Source organism: Streptopelia decaocto (assembly GCF_964273445.1).
Source record: "Streptopelia decaocto genome assembly, chromosome: 3".
Lineage (NCBI taxonomy): Eukaryota > Metazoa > Chordata > Aves > Columbiformes > Columbidae > Streptopelia > Streptopelia decaocto.
In genome coordinates this window covers 87,703,518-87,727,021 of record NC_138656.1, presented here as the reverse complement: position 1 = coordinate 87,727,021, position 23,504 = coordinate 87,703,518, and the positions used below count along the sequence as shown (strand labels likewise).

Sequence of the window (23,504 nt, the reverse complement as noted above, 5' to 3'; positions counted from 1 at the left end):
TTAGAAGTACCAATTGCATATAAAGATTCAGTTGTTTTGGTTAATGCGAGTTTATACCGTGTATTCAGGGTGAGGAGGCATGAATAAGAAGGAAGTGAAGCTTAACCTTAAATAAAACTGAACTGAAGTGATTGGACAGCTTAGTAATTCAAACAAGTGATGTGTTAAATTGGGAAAATATAATAGATAGTACTCTGTTTCTCTCATACTATTTTGCTTGGGTTAGTAATTTCATTTTGGCATTCTAAAGTATGTTTTGAAGTTGTGATGCACGTTTTGTTCTATTCAGGTTGTAACTGCTGTCTCCAGCACAGAGATAGTTGAGCAGCAGACCATCGTTAAATTTTGGCCACGCGCTAATTGCATACTCTAATATCTTTAGGAATTTTCAGGATACCTGTGGTACTCCAAGTATGCAATTCTAACTTTATCATAACAGTGAACATAATATGAACCTTTTCTTACATCTGATGTGTCCTAATGTGGGCCTGCTGAAACTTTTGCATTCAGCTTCATCTTCATCTCACAGATAACTTTTAGGCTAATCAATATCGTATATAATGCTTGAGAAAATGATGTAGCTAGACATACTTGTTCACTTCTCCAAGCATCAGACAGAAGCAGCACCTCCAGGAAAAGCATTCTTTGCACATCTGAGGCAGCAGGCGAGAGACCACAGAGAGGACCTGATGCAGGAGAATGTTGAGAAAAGCCTGTTAGTTAATGATCAAAGAAAACATAAGAAAAACAGAAAAACATGCAAGGAAACAGAGGAGTTCTTACCTTGTATAACCATCAATGTGAAAAAACTGGTGAGCGTTGCTGGCACAAAGAATGGGTGAATTCCAATCCTGGGAACATCCAGAGTGATTCTTGCAAGAAGCATTTTCTTTTCCATGACAATGCTGGTTATATCAAATAGAAAGCTATGCTAAGCACAATGGTGCTTAGGCAGCGAGGGATGAAGCAGAGGTAGAAAGAATCCCCAAACATCCAGGAAACCGAATTTTTTGAAAGATTGCTTAGCAATAGTAGTGAGCAAGGAGCGCAAAATCCAAATAACTGTTGCACAGGCGGACGATGTCAAATAGGACTACTCACAACAAGGCAGTGTGAACATGAGAGCAGTTATAGAAATTAATCAGGTTCTTATCAGTTACGCCAACAGAGATGTGACCACCATCCAGTCCTCATCAGTGTTCATTTTAATTTTTTTTCTTTTTTTTTCTTTTCTTTTTTTTTCTTTTCTTTTTTTTTTTCTCACAGAAAAAACTCTGTGACACACCCTGCAGAGTCGACTTCTCTCACTATCTTGAGAGCTTGAAGATGATGCAGGCTGATGAGACTGAGATATAGTACAACAGAATGGCTGAAGTATTTTACTGCTAGATTTATTTTGTCCTATGCCTCTGGAATAACTTCTTCAGAAATATTGCTTCCTCCATGGTGGTCAGGATTTTGGGATAGCCATTTACCTGGATTATATAATTTGTTAGAAGCTACCATTAAAACAAATACAAACTAATATTATTCTTACTGCTTTGGAAGTAAAAGTATATAATAATTTTTGTTACAGACTTCGTGATCTCATTTATGTGTGCATACATTTGTTTGCATTTGTTTTACTGCTGAAATTTTCTTGGTACCTGAAATAACAATCTGACTAGTGTGTTACATTTCCTTTGTGAATGATCATACTGTTTTAGATACAGTCACAGGAAGACTGCAAACACAGGGAGAAGAAAATGGTACAGAAGAGATCTTGATGAGTTAACTCCAGAGGGGAAAAAAATATGAAGAAGAAAGAGGAATGCTGGAGAACATGGAACAGGTATCATCTCAGACAGTAGAAAAAAATCTTTTTTTTGCACTGGTTGTAAATGGAAAATGGAAATAGTCTAAATTTTGAAGATGCTACAGCTAAGGAAGACCTTTTTCTGAGTAGTCAAATGTTTATATCTCGACCTCTGATCCAGGCATTTCAGAACTTTTCACTAAGAGGTCTGGAAATTTGAACCAGTTTTTTTTCTCTTAATTCCATTGAGAAATCTCAAAGCATACTTTGAAATTCAAAGGTTAGGCTTACTTAAAGACAGTTTAGCATCTTCCTAGTAGACCTGGACTATTTCAAGGGGTGGGGTAGCTGCCATCACTGCCCAGAATGGCTGTCTATCCTTCACTGCTCTTTACTGCCCACAGGCAGTATCACTGTCCAGAATGAGCACAGGACTATCTGAAAGAAGCTTCACACTTGCTTCTGGCTCCTTCCTCCCACAGTCTGCCCAAATCTGACAAATCTCATCCTGCATGGCTTAAAAGGATACCTGTCATTAGTTTGACTTCTTGTCCCTCCCCTGTTTTTAACACCTTTCCCTAGAGGTTGTATGCAAAACTGCTTTTGTATTTGTGTGTGATGCTGAGTCTGATTACTTTTTTGGGAGCTGTGAAAGATTTTTTTTTATTGCTTTGCTCAGGGAGGCACAATTAAAGCAGTTGGTGTAGGCTGTAGACATTCAGTGTTCAGGAATCTGTAGTAATGTTAATCCTGTAGTTACACATGTGATAACCAATGCAATAAAATCCATCTGTGAAACACTGAGCTGATGAAGACACATAAAAGAATCTCAAACTATGTTATTTCTGTTAGCCAGCTGTTCCTTTCATGGTAAAGAAGTATGCATTTGAAGTTCTAGACATGATGAATAAAATCTGTTCCTTCTTCTGGACTGTAGGGTGGGAAAATGGCTGGAAATTAATGTCACCAAATAGCAGGCAGTTATTTAAACCGTAGCCCTCTCTCCAGCCTTATACAACACAGTCTAAGTAGTTCCTGCTGTTTCACACTGACAATAGTTAAAAGGTGTTTTTTGGTTTTGTTTTGTTTGTTTGTTTGTTAATATTACTAAGAAACATTGCTGTGAAATGCAGCCAGGCACAAGATGTGAAAAAAGGTATACTTGCTATGAGGAATTCTGCTTGCTATATTACAATTAAAATCACTGACATTATTAACTTTAATAAAACCTCTGTCATGTTGTTAGGTCCAGAATTTCCAGATCAAATTCTATTAGTTCTTATAAAACATGCAACATCTAGGGAAATAAAAGAATGCAAGGAATGCTAAGCAACGGACTTCCAGAATTGAAAAAGCTATTAAAAAAGAAAAAGTTTTTAAAAATATACACTAGTTATTATTTTAAAACTCAGTAAATAGCTTTTCAACTTCTCTCTTCTGTTAAGCATGCAGTATGTTTTGTGTACTACAAGACTGTAAGCAAATATAGTAACTACAATTTTGTGTCATTGCTAACATGACATACCTTCTTTTTAAATATCGAACAATCTTTTTTTGTCCTTCTATACAGGTGCAGAGAGGATGATGGAATTCTTATATTCTAGTGCTTATTTTAGACATAACTTGTGTTCAACGAGGAGGAACAAAGAGTGGGTCTTATTTTGGAGAAGTTTTTTTTTTTACAGCTCTAGACAGTTCATTCTGTTTTGCAGATTGACAGATCCCAATGCAAAAGTACAACAGTGTTTAAAGGGTCAGTACCAGGGTGCTTATAGGATCAAACCTGCACTCACAGAAGAGCCACACCTCTTTGAGACACTGGCAATAATGGCTTTAAGAAGAAGAAAACCTTCATGTATTTTTTGTACTGAATTTCAAATTATATGAGAAAAAAATTGTTGAAGAAATCTGGGTTAGTAAGCAGTGAACTTTCCATTCGTATTATCCTTCGTAAAATTTCCTTTGGTGCTGATATTTGCCTGATGACATCAAAACTCATTAAACTATACAATGTGTTGTCTCTGAGGATCATTTAGAAACACATAAACTAATCCCCAGTTTGATCTGAGGTATCAGAGCCTGTGCAAGAGTTGAATGAACTGTGATCTCACACTGTCACTGGGGAACAATCAAACAAGCCTGAACCTCAGGGCCAGAGGGAGGTCCATATTCTGTATTCTTTCTCCCATGCAGAGAGAAACAATTGGACAGTAACTATAGTAAATTGCAATAGAAAATATGGAGCTAGTATTTTGAGCATTAGTTGCTCTGCATTTTTGATGAGTCAAATACCCTCTGCTTCTTTTCTTCAGTCATTTGTAGCTGTTAGGCTATACAGCTATTTAGCAAATTGCAAAATAGATATGTTGGTTTTATGTGGTTTTAATGACATCAAATCCCTAACCCAACAAGAGAACAGAATGAAAAATGAATATGGCTTTTTTTTTACCCCTGAAATTATAACACTTTTCCACAGTTATAATGGCTGTTATTTAGAAGTATGCTGTGCTGTTATTTGAAGATATGCTATGCTTTTATCGGTAGCACCACAAGACTTCTCAGCATGCATTTGGAAATAGTTGTGTTTAACACTTTTCATCATAAGATTTATTTTCAAGAACATCTCACAATTGATTCTTATAAGAAGTGATTTTCTAATCTTTAAGTCATACTGCAAACCATAAAGTATTTGCCTTTCTCTCACTTCAGAACTCTATGCATAAAGGCAGGACTATAGAACAGGACATTCTCACTCAGTACATAAACTGCCAGGTGCAACAACATGACCATGGAATATGTGATGCTCTTTCCTGTCCCGAGTTAATTAGTGTACGATCCCAAGTGGCAGCTTTTACCTACTTCAATATTTAGAATGCTGGTCTTGCTATTTACTGGATCCAAAAAGAACAATACTATAGACACTATAATACATGGAAATTTCCCCTTCTAACATTTCTGCTGTGTGAGCCCATGGTGAATGATGCTGATTCCAAGCAGTGGGGTATTTCTGATCAGCTATGCAGATACTGCCTGTTTGCCTTACAGGATGTGGCTGGGCAGCAGGGATTAAGGTTCGTTCTTGCTGTTTCTGGGCATGCTGGGTTGGGAAGAACATCTTGAAAAGGGGTGAAGGGTTCATCATGCTAATTCATCATGCTAAGAGGCTTCTGGAGTACAGGGTGGGACATGAAATACCAAGGACTGAGCAAGGAGGGAGCTAGCAGAACAGGGACAGAGTAGAGCCTCTTATGGGAGCAGGGGACTTCCCTGAAGCAGGCAGCAAACTTACAAGCTTTGAAGATGACCTTCTTGGGCACCCAGAAGCCCTGAGTGTTGTCATTTAAGCAAATGTGGGAGTTTTGCCATATAATTTATTTTTTTGTTTGTTTTTCTTCGCGGATTTTTTGGTATTGCTTAGAGACTACATGGGGACTTCAGAGAATCCTGCCGATTCCTATGAAGTTCTTACCTGCCCTCTGCTTTTCTGTTGAGATGGTCAGTCAAAAATCTGAGAAAAAGCACATCTGAATATTCATGAAAAAACAAATTCCTCCCATGTGTTGGTGGTGACCTCTTGCATGTGACACAACTAGCACAGTCTTCTTAGAAGTGTAAGTAAAATTAGTGACCTAACGCTGAGTTAGTGAGGCCTGATGCGGGGATGTAGGGAGATGTCTGTTTGCTTGGCCTTTTTGAATTTTTACCGTAATACCATGTAGAAAGCAGTCTTTTCTTTTTTTTTTTTTCTTTGACAACCTTGACTTTGGGTACATTAGGATTTTCCTGAAGCGGACATCAGAAACATACATTTTTTACCTTTGAGGGTCCAGAAAAATTACTGTCACAACTGAAAGGAATGCTTACTGTACTTATACAAGACTGTATGTGTAATAACAACCACATCTCTCCTACTTTCTCTTATGTAAAAATCTTTTGTGTCTTACCTTGTCCAGACAGACTATCTTGGTCAGCTACCTTGAAAGGTGGCACTGTTACATCAGTCAGTTCTTTCTTCTCCTCAGCTTCATTATTCTCATCTCTGGCTTGCAGGAGATTAGGTGGGGTAAAGCTATGTGTGGTATAAACCGCCAGAGTGGTAGGCTGCTCTGTTGGAGACTTGTAGCCGTCGGTGATTAATTCATTGCTGGCAGAATCATCTGCTGGAGGAGGCACATAGGAATCCTCTGGTTTTGGAGGACTGCTAGTGCTACCCAGAGCATTGAAAGGCACTGTGAAACTTTGGTAGTCAGTAGCAATACCTTCTGCATCTGGAGGATATTTGTCCTGAAATGGTTCTCTGAAGGATTTGGTAGGAAACACAGGTTCAGATGAAACAAAATTGTTAAAGTCTTCAGGGGCACTGATCTCTCCACTTAACATAGGGATTCCAGTTGTAAATTCATTGACAGAGATGTCTTCTGTTTGGTCCACTGTCGCTGGGCTGGGGTAACCCAGTGGGAGTTCCACACTCATGGAGTCCTCCTGAAAAAGTTTTTTAAAAGCAACTTTCATTATTACGTTTACCTTTCGTTGCTAAAAAGGCCACAGGAGCCTGCAAACAGCTAACTCAGCATGAAGTCATGGGATGTATCAAGTGTTTGGCATCTGCCTCTGATCCTAATCACATTGCCTGTAATTTAAAAAATGGTCAAAGAAAAATGACTTTCACTATCCCTGACAATTGCTCTCCTTCTGTCATTGAGATGTACTACTGAGCTGTAAAATGTTTACTTAATAATTAAAACTGGAGAAGGTAGTTGAGCAGTAATATTCACCTGTAAATGCTTTAAACAGTATCTCTCTCATTGTAACACCACCACAACATTCATCCTTACAGCATTTATAAAAGGCAGATATGTATTTTGGCATTAGAGCCTTTTCCTGTTTATTTATGTACATCTTAACACTGTTTAATTTTATTTCTCATAGAAAAATAAACTAATATAACAACCAGCATTAACTTACCAAATCAGGGCCTGCCAGAGGAATAGTAACCATGCCTTGGATATCATTGTCAAAATCACTGGGTGGTATAATGGTTTCTGAAAAAAAAAATTAAAAAAAGTGACAGAGAGCACAATATTTCAGCGGTGGCACACTGAGAACTGATCAGAACACATCAGCTCAGTAAAAAACAGTATTAAAACTATCCTTCATCAAAAATATTTCTAAAAATCCACGTTAGGAAGAGGCATAAATTTCCATTTAAACTGGCAATTATGAGGAAAACAGTAACTTTACATGCATTATTCTTTGTACGATTTATTTAGTTTAAATAGGATAGGTCTGCAGAGAGCTGAACCACGGATCAGTGCTTAAAATCAGCTGAAGTATGAAGTGCTCAGTTAGATCTGCATGGGCTATGATGACTCATTATACTGTGGTGCTCATTAAGCCTGAATTGTTTTCAGTTTTATCTGAAGTACACATCATTCTTAATCTCAGAGTTTTGGCTTTAGTGCCCAGTGCTCCCTTCACCCCCTCAGAGGAGCTCTTTAAATGTATTTGCATACAGCCTGTTTTTCTAAACCTGTTTTTTAAAAATAACTAGTGGGAAAAATTGATTAAAATAGTTATTATTAAAGTGTTCTATATCCATTAAAGTTTTTCTTAGGACTTTTAATCTACATTTAAATATGATATTATTTCAGAAAGTACTGGCTCTTTTTTTTTTTTTTTTTCAAGAAAATGCTGCTGTTTGTAAATCAAAGACTACAGCTAAAATTTGCTGTGTGTTTTAAGATTGTTTTGGTACATATACATATAAAAACATTTTAAATTATTTTCCCCATCTTTAATACACCTCCTCAAAAGTAGGGCTGTGCCAGCTTTGAAAAAAATCATTGATGGAGTAAAAGAGAATATTTATTAGCAGAATTATTGAACAGTATTAAACCCTTCAACCTTCCGCTGGAGGTCTTCACACCCATCATGTCACTTGCACTCCCTCTGTGTTCCAGAAAGCAAAGTGAACCTTTATGGTGATTTCCATAACACTGATTTTAGCTTGAGATCAAAAGCTCTTCAACGTATCTGTCTCTCTGACTTAACTGGGAGGTTAGATGGCTTGCTTACAAATGAGTCTTAGCTTTCAGAAAGCTAGATTTATGTTAGAGGAAACCCTCACTTTTTTTCTTATTAAACAAATGAGACTGTCCATATTGGGAAATTAAAATGTTATTTTGAATATTCATAGTGTTTTTTTTTTTTCCCCCCTCTTTTTTTGTCTTAGTCTGCAAAACATCCAGCTTATCTAAACAAACAACCAAAAAAATAGAACCTCTAAGATGACTGGAAATCAGGTTGTATAATTATCAAGGCACATTTTGCTATAAAATTTAACTTAGATCTGTGCATTCTTTGCATGCTATGCAATGCTTAGGAGGACGGGATACATCACATGAAAACAGTCTGTTAAAGAAGCAAAGGAGACTTTACTGAAATTGCATCAATGTGAAAGGGCAAGATTTAGACTTGCACCTGGCACTGGCCTGCCAACTCACCGTCAGTAAACTGGAGTGTTCCCAGGTCCATTGGCAGGGACTGGTCTTCGTGGAGTGCTATAGCAACGAGCTGCTGAAGGTCTGTTACTGTGAGCTTAGTCGCTGATGTCTCCTGCTCTTCCTTTGGAGAGAGTGGAAGTTTTTCATTTTCAACCTTGTTAGATCCAATAGTTGAGATGTCATCCGCTGTGCTTTTGATTTCTGAGGCATCTCTCTCGAAGTTTACCACGTATCGTGCTATAGTGCTGCTTGATCTGCAAGAGGAAGATGCAAAAATTCCAAGTGAACCAAAATCAGTTACTGGCTGAGGACTGATTTTACAAACAAACAAAATATATGCAACCATAACATATTATCTTCTCTAAAAAATACTGTAGATATTCTTCTTTCTAATGAGACTGCTATCTTCAGATTACTTTTGTTATAGCTATTTTGTTTTCTTCTATGCATAATTTTAAATAAAAATTCCAATACTGAAGAAAATTATAAAATGCTCTAACATAATACAGTTTAATCTGACTACTCAGAGACCTGTAGAACTGGTAATATAATTTGAAGTCATTGATTATTGGTTCAAACAGTCAGAAATGCATGCTGGGGTTGCTAGAAGCCATAATCACCAATTAAGTATGCAGGAACTTATGAAAAGGGACTAGACAGTTCATAAAGCTCCAGATAAGCAAAAATCCTATCACATCTGTGGCATTTTTTTTTACTCTTTTTTGAAGAACACCAAGAAAGTTAGCTATAATGTGGCAAACAAATCACTTTTCACAATGGGAGTTACATTTTCCAAGTCTAAATTAATGTCTATAGCTTCTCCCTAGATGTACTTGCTTAACAGAAGTTTCAAATTTTTACCATTATTAATACATTCCTTTTCATAAATACTAAATTCACCTCATTACATTAAAAAAATTATAAGTACATTGTTAAATATTTGTACTCCACTATGTTGCTTTTATAATATCAAATAACTGGAGAGAGAGGAAGTATATGCAATGTATTTACATTTATATGACACTGCAAGAATTCAGGAAAAGCCTTAGAAAATTCTTCCTTTCAAACTACAAGTGAAAGAGAAAGTCTGGGAGCCGTTAGACAAATCATTCCCCAGCAGGACTTTTAAACAACAACAACAGCCTATGTAGTTGTTTCTATTACCAGTCAAAGGCTCCCTTCATTTTCTCAAGATAGTCACTGGTCTGTTTGTCATTCTATCTGCCTGATAATGGAGATAACGAATCAAATTCTACATACTTATTGAAGATAATGTGTATATGGGAATACAGCTAGGAAACAGCAGATCAAAAAAGAAAATTTAAATATGAAGTTTTTCTATTTTTTTTCAGTTTATGACTGATAGAAATCTTCAGTCATCTGACCATAAATTTTCTTATGTCAAACAAATTTCTTTCCTTCAGAGAGATCCTGACAAAATTTGATTCTATGAACCTTCCAGATTAAAGTAAAAGCTGTCCCTTCTGCTTTATATCGCAGATTTTGTACTTAGGCAGAAGACAAATTGATTCACTTTATCACATCAAGTTAAATAACATTTATTGGTGTATCTATGTACATCTTATAGTCTATGAAATGATTAAGATTAATTATGAATTAGAGACAAATTACCCATCTTTCTCCTTCTTCTGTCTTCATTTCATCATAGAAGGAAGGATGTAATAAAGGATTGCAAAAGAAAGAGAAACAAAGATTCATGTACAGTCAGTTGTACATCAAAAACATCTTTTGACAATTTATCTTTAATCTTCTGTGTATCATCTGTAATTTTTATCTCTGTGTGAAAATGACAGGCTACTCTCCATAATTTCACTCTTTCTCTTCCAAACAATGGGAATCTCCATGTTTTGAGTAGGAAAATGGAAAATTTTACCTTGATAGTTTGAAATATCTGCTTTCTTATTTCCCCCTACAAATGGTGCAATTTAAGCCTTGTCATTGATAATCTATATCCTTATTGTGGCAATGAACACCTGTGTGAACACATGGTGCCTACTCAGATCCTAGACACAGGGGTAACTTGTCCTATTAATTACCTCCGGAAGACGTGCCTATTTTGACCTTCTGTAATATAATGCCCTGTTATTTCCCCTGATGAATTCTCTAATGTATCTCTGATGTTGTCCTTTCATATTGCCTTGTGGCAAATGCTGCTAATACATGTAGCAATATGGCTAAGTGATAATAGAGAGAAACACCTGCCTTTGCTGATCTATAACTGTAAGGAGCTAAGTAAATTACTAGATGAAGGGAGGCAATCCTGGTCTTCCACCTTGATGAATGTAATCTCAAATCAGCTCCTAAGACCAAGATACTAAACAGAAATGGATCCCAGGTCTCCTGGAGCCACAACTGAAACAGGTTCGTTATTGCATGTTGTAACTATGAGATGCCACTACAGATCTTTTTTGCTTGAGCAACTAATTTTCATTTTCCTTTGCTCTTTCTTTTTCCTCAGTAATTTTGCAGAGAGAAAAGCAAGTGCAATACAGTGCAATTACAGTGCAATATAGATGTTCGCCAACATGTATTAAATATTACTAGAAGGAAGGAGGACTGAATGTGCCTGATGCTCTGCAATAAGCCTATATGAATTTGTTTTTTTTTCTTAATCTTTATTCCCTTTCAATTTTATGTTACTTCTTACTATTAGTAATTAATTTTTCTCTTGATCCTTTACATAATATGCTCTTATCTATAGAATCACAAACATATAGAATACTCAGTTTTTGATCCACCCCCCCTTGTATACAGAGTAGCTTTTTATTAGCGGTAAACGTACAAGGAAGGTAAAACTAAAAGAAATTGAAAGCCAGAACACAAATTTGTTAAAATATGAAACATTTTTAATTGTATGAAACACCTGGAAAACACATATTTGAAAAGTTTCATATGTGTGAACACGTACCCTCCTGCAACCTTCTCTTGCCAAGGCACCTTCACCGTGACTGATGAAGGGCACAAGATCCATACACAAAAAAGGTAGCCACCTAAGTAATCATATTCCTATATCTCTTTACCTTGTCATTTAAGAAAGTCCTTAATACACCATTGCTAGCAATTTCAAAGGATTTATTGATTATTTCATCCCCCAGTGAATCGAAGCTGCTCCTACTAGTAATTCAAATTGTCTCACTTGGAATGTATTAGCATTTCTCTCCATAAACTATTTTCTGTTTATAGCAATACACACCCCACTATTATATAGGTCTCTTCATGTCAGAGGGAAAGAGGAAGAGGAGAATCCTAGTAGCCAAAAAAAAAGTCCCATTTTCTTACTTACTTAAATCCTAATACGTGGATTTCTTTGAATCCTGGAAGTTTCTCAAATATCTTTTGCATCTATAGAAAACCATAAAATCATTAATTCAGTGTAAGTTCTACCACTAAAACGTAAGCACAAGTTGATTATCTAGACAATATTTGCATATTTCAGAAAGAGCTTTAGGAAACTCTCAACTGCACTCTGTGCCGTCACCATTACTCAAGTTGAACATAATATTTGGTTTGTATATTCTGCCTGCATTATCTATTAATAAGCAAAATGAAGTACAAAAGACAGCTTTTTTTAAGTAATGGAATTATGTAAATAAATTATAATCTAGTTCATAATAGAGCAAGTCAAATGACATGTATCAAATTATTTTCTCATTTTCAGCAGTTTTGGTTCATGAATAATTTTGTGATTCAAGTCACCTTAACAGTAAATTGTTAATTATGCAGAAATACTAACCAAATGGAGGTGGATTTACATTGTTTGGCAAATCATTTACAAATTAAACAGTTTTATATGTCCTGTACAAATGGAATAAGTTCACATATTTTTAATTCTAATGTAAACAATTGCACAATTACATGGTTTTGAATAGAAGAGACAATATGAAGAATAAACAATAAGCAGAAAAGGTGAATTCTGCATATATTTTTCGAACTTTAGGATAAAAAGTGTTTTTATCAGCACCTGAAGAATTAACGATGTTTTGAGATCCAGCTGATTGATCTTTTGGTCTTTTACAATTGTAGAAACATTTATTGAGGTAAGTAAAATGAAATGTTTTATGTATGTCTACTATGTCAGAAGAAAGGGATTTTTTTAAACACACAGTTCCGCAGTTCCTTTCTGATTCACTTCCTGGTCCTTCTAAGTACCAGGCAACACATCATCTAAGCCTTTCATCTGCAAGCAAAGCAGGGAGCTGAGGGAATTGAAAAGTGAAGAAAATTTTGAAGAATCAGATTCTTTTAATTCAACATATCACTTAAAAATTATATGAACTAATGTAGCGATCTTTCCTCTTCCTTAGCTATATGATTCTGTACAACTGAGTACACATTTAGAACTCATTCATTCATGTGTGAGGGTTTGTCAGAACTGGTAGGGAATAAGCAGTCAGACCCACAGCTTTCTTTGTGTCTCTCATGCGGGTTAAGTGAAGTAGCGGAAGATCAGTATGTTATCACAATACCAGGGATCAGCTGCACTGTATAAGCTTAGATATCTTTTTCACCATAGCAAACAGAAGATAATGTCTAGTGCAGAAAATAGCCTGCCATCGACACTCCCCTTACCCATCTCTTGCAAGAGGACAGTAGGAAAGGAACTGAAGTAAATTATTTTGAGCTTGGTCTGACTTAGTAAAAGTGGTGCAGAAGTAGCAACTAGACTGTGGGACTAACATGATTAATGCTCACTGAAAGTAACAGAGGTTAAGGGCCTGATTCATTAGGATGCAATTAATTTTCCTAGACTTAGGCAAGCACTGTCATTTTATCACAGTATCATAGTATGTTTGGGATTGGAAGGGACCTCAAAAGATCATCTAGTCCAATCCCCGTGCTGGAGCAGGAATGCCTAGGTGAGGTCGCACAGGAACATGTCCAGGTGGGTTTTGAATGTCTCCAGAGAAGGAGACTCCACAACCGACCTGGGCAGCCTGTTCCAGTGCTCCGTCACCCTCACTGAGAAGAAGTTTTTTCTCAAATTTATGTGGAACCTCTTGTGTTCCAGCTTGATCCCATTACCCCTTGTCCTATCATTGTTTGCCAATGAGAAGAGCCTGGCTCCATCCTCATGGCATTCACCCTTTATATATTTATAAACATTAATAAGGTCACCCCTCAGTCTCCTCTCCTCCAAACTAAAGAGACCCAGCTCCCTCAGCCTTTCTTCATAAGGGAGGTGCTGCACTCCCTTAATCATCTTTGTTGCCCTACGCTGGACTCTCTCCAGCAGTTCCCTGTCCTTCTTGAACTGAGGGGCCCAGAACTGGACACAATATTCCAGATGTGGTCTCACTAGGGCGGAGTAGAGGGGAAGGGGATGCCTTAAGGTTGTCTTCTGCTCAGTTACTGGTTCAAAAGAGTGCAGCTCTCTCATATCTGAGAGGGCCTTGCAGATGTACCAGATATCCATGTTTAGGTAACTGAATCCCCTTTTAGCCATGTTCTACCAGCTGACTGTGTCAAGAACAGCTTTGGACTCTTCAAAGTGACAGATAAAATTTGATAACAATGGAAAATAATTTAACAATCAAGAAACTTTGCATTTCTCCTCCTCCAATTAACGAAATGACTTAAAAGTCAGATTGCTGAATTACATCGTTATATGTGTAGTAAACAAAGTCTGTAAGCAGTTCTGTTTGATAATGTTGGAAATCTCCAGAGAAGGCACTTTTTATCAGCTCTGCCTTCACCATTTTTCTATGCATATCTGAGACTGAACCAGGATAGTGAAATGGCTTGCACTAAGAAATGCTAATGAAACCGATGAGAAGTTTTAGTTAATTCTACTAAGAAAACCTTTTGGGAACCTCAAGTCATTAACTGCTATCTATTAAATTGATAGTTAGTATTATTAAATATATGAAAACACTATAGGTGTTCTAGTTCTTATGGAAACTATGATAATGCACAACAAAATGATTGGAAGCCCTTTGAATAATAGTTCAGACAACAGTAGGTAATTACTTTTAACATTTATATTACATTTCTCATTAGGTTTATTGTAGAAATTAAATTATGACAAAGTACTGTCCATTAATTCCTGATTAAGCCCAAATGATACTCCTGAAGTTACTGTGTTCATCAGTTATCTGAGGCTCTGCTGCTGACAAAGGCATTGGTTTGTTAACTTGGTGGCTGAACAGATAGCCTAAATGTAGGGAAAAGCTGACTATACACGAAGGAAAACAGAAGGTCTTGAGAAAACAGGAATTATCTATTTCAAGTGAGGCAGTAGATTCTAATTCTGTTTCATGGTGAAGGTAGTTTCATAGTATGAATGTTAGCTAAGGCACCAAGCCAACATTTTGGTGTTCACTCAGCCTCCTTACCTGTAGCTGAAATTTGGCAGCTAGTTGTCGGTACTGTGGGGAGTCAGGATCACTAAGTTCAGCTGTATACTCCTGGTCAGTGAGAGTGACGCTGAATTCTACCATTTGCTCCACAGGCAGTTCTGGAACTGTGTTTGTTCCCAGCTCCTGGAAAAGGAGAGGAAAAAAAGGGAGAAATAGAACTAAGTGACTTTTCCCCCACATTTCGGTATATAATAGGAAGAAGAATTCCCTTTTAAGCCTGTCCCCAAAATAACTTTCTGAACCATATCCTACAAAAGGCAAGGGTTCCTAACCACATCTGTTGGCTTAATTCTTCTGCTTTTGCAAACAAATATCTGTTACTGTGACTTGTGAGTTGTCTTTGATATGCATAAATGAGGGAGATGAAGAGAATCAAGCCATTTCTGTAATGGGAAACCAAGGCCCCTGTGACGCCTTGGTCTCTCTCCAGAGGGAGGTTTTGGAAGGTTCCCTGAAGCCACATGGGTGTGCTGAGACCAGGGCCACCTCCCTGACACCCCTGGGTGCAACAGCCAGGACTGGTTTAGATGGAACCTGTGGCCCATGGTAGCTGCTGTAAAGCTGCTGTGAAGGGGACAGTCCCTGGTGCCAGGCTGCATGGCTGCTCTGAGGAGACATCAGCAGACATTCCCTGCTTGGCAGCTTTCTGTCTGGACAGAAAAAGGCAAGAAGGTCCAGTCCTATACCCTGTGTTGTGGACAGCTCAGAAAGTAGGCATTTTTACATTATTCAGTGAAGAACAAGATTAAAAAATGGTGCAAAATAGGCAACAGGATGCTCATAAAAAGAGTTAAGACTTGCCTAAAAGCTGATTGTCATGTTGTTATGCTTTCTACTGCATATGCAAGAAATTTCATGCACTATTGCAGTGAAAAACAGATGCTAATAAAACCCTTCAGTCCCACTAGCAGTAACAGAGGGGAGCACTCATGACTTGTAAGCACGAAGTGTTTCCAAGGCTTCCTTCTCTTTTCTGCTAGCTGAGCTCAAAAATAAGAGGTGAGTGAAAAAGTGAGATAGGAAAATAGGCTGCCCTCACCTTCACAGGAGTCTTCGTGTCATTAACAATTTCGTTGAGCAGTGTGCCATTAGGTGCTGGTGCATATGGAGAGAGGGATGTGCCAGGGGAGCCTGTAAAGTAAAATTAGGCAAGAACAGGTTTGCACATCAAAAATCTGCTTTCTGTGTTGGTCAGGTGTCAGCTGGCTGGAGAAGCTTTCCTTATGGAGGATGTGTTTGAGCACAAGCCTGTGTCAGTGAAAAGTGTTCATGACTTATGGCGTGGGTAAAGATGATATTTTTTATGCAATAGGTGGCCTTTCTTTCCAGTTCAAAGCATATGTAGCATTGTGTGTGTGTGACTGAAACCAAAAATGGCACTGACTATGCATCAATGAAATTGTGTGAATTAAATAATAATATTTTATAATTTCCTGTCATGCTGTAATAAATATCACCAATGTCTAAGCTTCATTTTGCCAGTTGAGATCTTTGTCTCTATGGCAGCCACCTTTCTTTAGGGCTCAATTTAAAGTAACAAGAGGCTTTGACAGAGTTTTCCAGCTGGAGGCAAAATTACCATGCTGGAAGTTGCTACCAATAAGACTCGATCATATTTGGCTCTCATAAAAATGTGTGAAGAGTGTTTCCCCCTTGAACCAAAATGCTCATATTTACAGATTTTTATCACTGCATAAATTTCCAACATTATTTTAAAGAACTGTAGTACACAACAGCTTTAGTAGGTCAAATTGGAATTATCTGGCCAAGTTAATGCCTTGGCATCACTGTGACTTTCTGGCTAATGTAATTCTTTATTTTTATCTGCTTGCTTATTTTGGCAAACAAAATGCAGCAGCTGACACTCTAAATGTTATTTTCTAATTGAAGCAAAATTAGCTTTACTCTCTGTTCTCAGGAAACTAGGAAAACATGCATTTAAAGACTGTGAAACAAACGTGGAATGCTACATTTGAGTAGCAGACATGCTGTAAAGAAATTAAAAAATGCTTATAGATTATTTTACTAAATCATTTTCATTGTACTTCACTGGACTTGTCATGCTTCTACTGCATTGATTAAATTACAGCCTTCTAAGATCTATGAATCACTGGTTTTAGCAATTCTACCTTATGGGCAAATGCACAGCAAGCAGATTTGATTTTACCTGTAGAAATGGAAGGAAGGTCTTCCACCCTTTTGCCACCTGTTTTCTCTGTGGATATTTCATCTTTCCTATCAATCAAATAGAAATGAATGATTTAATGATCAGCATGCTGTACTGGGAATGGCAAAGATGTAAAATAACGTAGCAATGACCCCTATATTAAGTGTACTTTCAATGAGAGAAGTTATTTCCAATGGAACAGTTGATAAGCTGGTTAATCAAGCAATGGAACAGTAGATCATATTTTATATTCAACAGTTTATATATTTCCTTTCCTCTCCTTCACTATGGTATTTGTTCTTACAATTAACAAAATACTGATTTGAGATATTCTTCCAACAAGGACTAACAATCCTGTCACGAGTCTGCTCGTGAGGTTTCATGACTGATTTTCTCTGAGCAATCGGAGGGATGGGATCACAGATATTGAATGAGTGCACAGAGTCCGCTTTTTCTCTTTGAAGTCCATGAATGGTTGACCACTGGTTAAATGGAAGCAAGACTTCTTGTACGTTATCTAAACCAACCTTTGCCTCCTTTACTGTATCTCTTCCTATCAAGATAGTTCAGCGAAGGCTTTGAGTTTCCTCTAATTTCTGAGCTGATTGATATTTGATGGTTCCAAGGGTGTTTCATGGTTTGTTGTGAGGAGAGGTTGGGTGGACTTATTAGTTCTGTTGTTAGCCTGCATTGTGATATCATAAGGAAGTTTCCAACTAATGATAGTTTCAAATCAGATTCCTGGATCAAGATTATTATTGTGAATTGTAGGGGTGTTTATATTTGGATCTTGATGTAATATTGATGGGTTAATGCCTACCATGGTCCCCATGGCAGAGAGCTGAAAACTCAAGTAAGAATGCAGTGGATGTGATGTACAGACTGTCTGCCCTGCATCATGGGATTTGTTTTGGTATTGTTGATACTGTTTTCTTTTCTACAGTCATATGCCGATGAAGAAATTTTGGAACCGAGACAGTTAGCTTGCCTGAAATGCAGATGTGGTTTGAATATACAAGTACATTTTATAACACGTGTCAAAGATTCCTGCAGTTAAGGCTATAGAATAATTTATGTTCTATAACCAAATTTGTATTGATCTGTAGTTTTTGGAAAGTGTATTCAAAGTGACATTTTGAGATTTTTCTTTCCTGAAATTGGGAAGTGAAGAATTTCACTTGGTTTGGGTTGTAAGTAGAGTGTAGAAAAGGATGCAGCATAAAACAAAAAGCCCAATCATGAAAACAAATGAAGATAGAATTCCTCAAAATTTCTATAGAAATAGCTATTATTAAGCCGGTGCATACAGGTGGAGTGTTTGTGAAAACTGATATGAGTAAAAGAACTAAGGGCACCATAATCCACAGTGTGGTGTTAAATGAGACAACGTGAAGCTTGTAGCATAGACAAGATGGTTGGGCTGCATTTCTATACAACACCAACCTAGATGTTTAATAACATAAATAAAGAATATGAGCAACTCCTGATTTATACTCTGGATATCTTGTGCGGTGAGAATGAAAGTGTTATTTCTAATATCATTTCTAATGTTTTCACAATGTTAACTAATTATGTGTCATGTCTTTAACTAGAGACTGCTCTCTCTACATGGCATCTGTAGAAAATACAAAATGTTTCCCAAACCACACAGTTGTAAAGATGAAGTCCAACAATGCACAATCATGGCTGCCTGTATTTCCAGCTAAAGTATGAGTAATTTCATAGACTTCACTTCATCTTCTGTATTGTGTCTAGGGAAAACCATACTGTTCACAAAGACCCTAAGAACTCTGAGATCAGTCACTTCACTTATTGCCTTGCTGCTGCTGTCTGCACTAGGCTGAGTGAAAAGACCTCCCTTTGGACTTCCAGAGGAGTTTAATTAGGCCCTACATTATTAAAAATACATTTCTGAGAAAGAAGAACACTCAAAGCTCCAATATCATTATGAATAAAGATACCTAAGACCTCTGTGATCACAAGACAGTATACCTTATGAATGGAAAAGATTATTTGCTTCACCTGAAAATCTAAGAAAATTTGTCGGAAAAGTAATACATAAATCATAGAAACTGTGGACAGTGATTTGCCGGGCTATACTATAGTATTTATATGCAGAGATACAGAGTTCGGTATTGTAACTTTAATCCTGCCATTCTCAGACTTCTGAACATTGCTCGGAGTATACTTTTTTTCCCTAGAGTTTATGGAATAAAGCATGACATTAGTTAACACTATCATGACGTGTTAAAGTACAGGAGAAAACTAGAGTGAAGCCATAAGAGTTTTCATATTATTTCTTCATGTATCCTTCCAGATCAACTTTTGTTCAGTTTTCTGACTTTCCTCTTGAGAATTATAGCAATTGTGGATAATCTTTTGTCACATTCCCAGTCAACACTAGTCTAACACAAAGCTGTGGCTTTGTGTGGCTTTCATGTTCACTGTAGTCAAAGGAGACATTCTGCGGTGTCTCAAAGTGAACAGGCAACTCAGATGTTTGGCTACCTTAATGATTAGTGATTCAATTATGTGTACTATGATACGTACAGTATACACATCTGTCACAGCACACACCAAATACACCACAGTTCTATCTGTATATCTGTTCACATCCACACACATCTACACATATCTTTTTCAAAAAAAGCAGTAACATCAAGTGGCAAGGTTCTATGTGTGCTACTTACCTTTCCTGGAAGGTTCTATGTTTTACTCGCTGCAAAAAGATTAAGAAAAACAGCATTTTACTAGCTGGTGTATCCAACCATTGAGCAGAAGCCTGTTAGCTCTTTTGTTTACTGTACTTTTATGTTTTCCTTCTAACACATGCCCCCTCCTCTTCCTGAGCAGTATTTTGCCCTCATATAAGCAGATGGGGAGGGACTTGGAAGTCTTCCCCAGTTTCTAAACAAATGTCAGTATTCCTTACCCGTTGGATTATTTCCAGGTGCTCTTGGGAATTGCTGAAGTTTTTGCCGATGTCAAATATGCAGAAGGTTTCCCTCTGGCAGGCAGTAACCCAGTTCTGATATTCAGAAGTATCAGGAATCCGATCCAGAAAAATACGAAAGGCTTCCCACACAACTTCCTGGCAGACTGAGTAAGAAGAAAGGGGATGGGGATGGATGCTTTGCACCAAAAAGTAAACCTTTGAAAGTGATTTGGGTTTTATGCATTTTACTGTACTTAGCAAACAAATTCAACATCTAGATATTTTTAGATATTTCGATCTGCTAGGTGTTTTTGAGTTGGCAGTCATTTGCCTTTATACTAAAGGATTAACCATCTTTGAATTAAGGATTGCTAACTTCCCTCATTTTAAAAGAGAGATTAATTTGGCCTGACATCATCATAATGAGTACAGAGCAAACACAAAGCACACTTCCTTCATCTCAAAGGTACATACATACAAAGACACATACTGGATGTTCTAGCAAGACCAAAGAGCAAGGTAGAGAAAAAAAATCTAATAGTCATCATACTTGAATAATCATAATTTTAACTGTATATAAAGGTTTTGTACATTAATATGGTTAACTATGCATAGGACAAGCTAAACAGATAATATTTAAGATTTTGATATTCCCCACACATATAGCAAAATATTTTGATGGAAAAAAAGAGTTTTTAAAAAATGATTATATTCCAAATTTTCAATGTAACTAGTCTTTTCAAAATCTTAAAGACATTCTGCAGTTGCTACATGTTTTCATGTTTCTTTAAACACCTCTGTAAAAATTAGATGACTTAGTATAGGTAAAATTCCTTTAGAAAGAACATGCTTTTCTTCTTCTCTACACAACTTTACAGAGACATTTGTTCAATGTTAAACATCCTTCATGGTAGTGAATCACCCAGTTAAACATCAGACTACATCAGACAAGATTAACAGGTACTGTGGCTGCAGGGAGAACAGTAGCGATCTGTATCATTTGAGAAAATGAAAATGAACATAAAGAGAATATGACAATGGGTAAGATTTTGAAATTTGGCATTCAGGAATAAGGAGGAGCTTCATTTACAGGATGCAAACTGGCTTAATTACATGAGATGATGTAAACCACATAATATAATAACGGAGAGTAGGACTTTTACATATTCTGTTGGCTTACTCCTTTTGCAAGAAAGCTCTGAAGTTCAGTGGCATCATGTTACAAAGTACATTAGAATGCATATTTGGGCTTGGCATCCAGTTTTTGGGTTGATTTTCTGTCACTCAGAACTCCGCCAGGCATTTCAGGGAAAACTTGTAAAAGATAAGTTCCAGCTGCAAAGCCCTTGCTCTCTGGGACTGTGAGTGAGGATCATGACATGCAGGAGTAAGTGAGGGAGGGGAGAAAGTCAGCAGCAGCTGGGTTATAAAGTGACTGCTCAGAAATACTTTATAGGGTTTACTTTCCCTAGATGATTCTGATAACATAGGTCTTGGGTATGTCTGCAGAAGTGATTTTTTTGAGTCACAGATGGCCAGGTGGGGCTACACTTCTGAGTGCGCTTCTACCATCATCTTGCTGACGTCTCCTCTTTTTTGTAAGTTGAAACTATTTCTAATTTTAAAAGATTCAGGAGGATAAACCATTCCCTCCCCCAGACAGCTACTGCCTAGCTGACTAACTATACTAGTAGGTCTTTGAATCTCTGTTCAGGTACCAGCCTCTCCCAACACACAAAATATTTGGGTTTCACTTAAGTCACTTTGCACAACCTCAAACTAAACATAGAATGAATCCTGCATGTATCTGGGTCATATTTCAAATCACTGAGTGGTCCGCAATGATCCTCAAGCTGGCATGGAATGGGACATGCTGTTCTGTGTGAACTTTCCCGCTTAACTGCAGACATGCCTACCTACCCAGGTTGTCCCCTGCAGGGGCTGTGACCTTGCTTATGTAGGATAACCAACATGGCACAGTGGCTGCTGGAACCAAGGTGTTTTGAACAAAATCAGTTCAGTTTATCTCAGCTGTCACTATACCTTCCCATTAATGGGTAACTGCCTCTGTCACTACTTGTTGATTCCTCTGGAGTCAACAGAGACATATGTATTTTTGGCTTTGTGAAAATATGTACACTCAGGCAAGATGAAGGAACACACTTCTTCAACATGTTTAAAATTAAATGCATTTAGAGAAGGGGATTTTCAAACGTATTAGAAAAAACATTTTAACAAAAGTTTGCTAGTGATTCAAAAGCTGTTGTCTTTAGTACTTTACAAAGTTCATGACTGTAAGATAGGACATTTATTTTCAGTTCTTGATAGCTGCTTTGGCATAGACTGAGATAATTATCTGCATTATGTAAAATGTCGGTTCCTCTGAAATTAGTACAACCAGTTTCTCTACGTATTCTCTAAACTTGCTGTAAGGATGTACTCAGCTGTGTTGGGGCACCTCTCCCAGTAGAGCAGCTGTATGCAGAGCAGATGCAGTCAGATTATTAAAAAGAACAGGTTGTCTTTTGAAGAGATTTATTCATTATGAGCTAGCAGTTAAGGCAACTTTCTATCATCTTTTTCTCACAACTCTCAGGTATGTGTTTTTCTAAGCAGTAACTGCTGAATCAAGATATGCTGTCTGATGAAAAGTAATCCAGTTACTAGAGTTTAGTAAACGCAACACATGGCCAGCTGAGGAGGTGTAGTAGCTGATTCCATGCACGCTCCCAGTTTACCTCACTTGAAGGACTGTCTTCATGGTAAACTAAGCTATGGTGTGTTATTTCAGAGTTGGTACAGGGTCACAGCAATAAGAGCTGTCTGACCTCCTATATCTGAGCTGCTTTGTGTTGTGGGCTCATTCCCGAAAGCATAGAATATATATATTTGTTAAAAAAAAAAAGTGCCATTTTTCTTAGTAAGCAATACAATTGTCTAGGGGACAGGTGTGATCCACGGTGCTGCTATTGTTCTAAATGTGTCATAGGACTTGGAGGGATGGAAGTGGTTTCCTAGACTTTACGTAAGGAAAATACCAGACCTAAAGGTGTATCTACAAAACAAAATAAAGATCAGATTGTCCCACAGACAGGCACAGGCTGTAAGACTCCAGCATGTCTACCAGATTATCTTTTTGGGAGGACTTGTACTGTGGTTACAGCTTCAAGGATAATGCTTGCATTACCACATTTTCTCTTCTACCATTTTTTTTTTTTAACTTATCACTTTCATCAGGTAACTTAGCATGCTCAGTGAGAAGTGCAGAAGTCTTGGATTCTGATGTTTCCCAGAAGGAAAGATTTTTTTGAGGTTTTAACCAAGGACATTGCAATGGAAAACGTGCAACTATTCAAAGGAACAGGAACACCTCTTTCTGACTGAGTGTACAGATTATTCAGCTGCAGCCTTCTGTTTTCTTACTTAATTTTTAGGAAACACTCCAGCTTCAGTTGGAGGAATGGATGACATCTACTCAGAGGATTTTTTGAGTGTAGGACACTCTATTGGGTAGGAGGAGCTATGAGTTTAAACCTGCTTGCACTACAAGAATTATAGAGCCCAATATCCCACTCCAAACTGATGTGCTACTCTGTAAATATGTGGCACTATTGTCCTCAACAGTTTTTAAATGAAAATGTCATAGCTGCATTTTGATTTCACGTCAATAATAACAACTTGTCCCAAGATAGTTTGTTTTCAGCCCAATTAGGGATGTTACCAGTGA

The 23,504-nt window shown here is 37.3% G+C and overlaps 1 protein-coding gene across 1 annotated transcript in view; it reads right to left on the bottom strand.

The window, feature by feature from the left end:
* IMPG1 (interphotoreceptor matrix proteoglycan 1) overlaps nt 1-23,504 on the bottom strand; it is a gene marked incomplete at both ends in the record, with an annotated part of 57,515 nt that overhangs the window by 19,736 nt on the left and 14,275 nt on the right. Inside the window, 10 exons of the mRNA XM_082048964.1 lie at nt 5,740-6,277; nt 6,761-6,837; nt 8,299-8,552; nt 9,931-9,951; nt 11,603-11,661; nt 14,652-14,798; nt 15,715-15,806; nt 16,843-16,910; nt 19,533-19,561; nt 19,775-19,941. Coding sequence (XP_081905090.1) covers nt 5,740-6,277; nt 6,761-6,837; nt 8,299-8,552; nt 9,931-9,951; nt 11,603-11,661; nt 14,652-14,798; nt 15,715-15,806; nt 16,843-16,910; nt 19,533-19,561; nt 19,775-19,941 — 1,452 coding nt within the window. The remainder of the gene's footprint in view (nt 1-5,739; nt 6,278-6,760; nt 6,838-8,298; nt 8,553-9,930; nt 9,952-11,602; nt 11,662-14,651; nt 14,799-15,714; nt 15,807-16,842; nt 16,911-19,532; nt 19,562-19,774; nt 19,942-23,504) is intronic.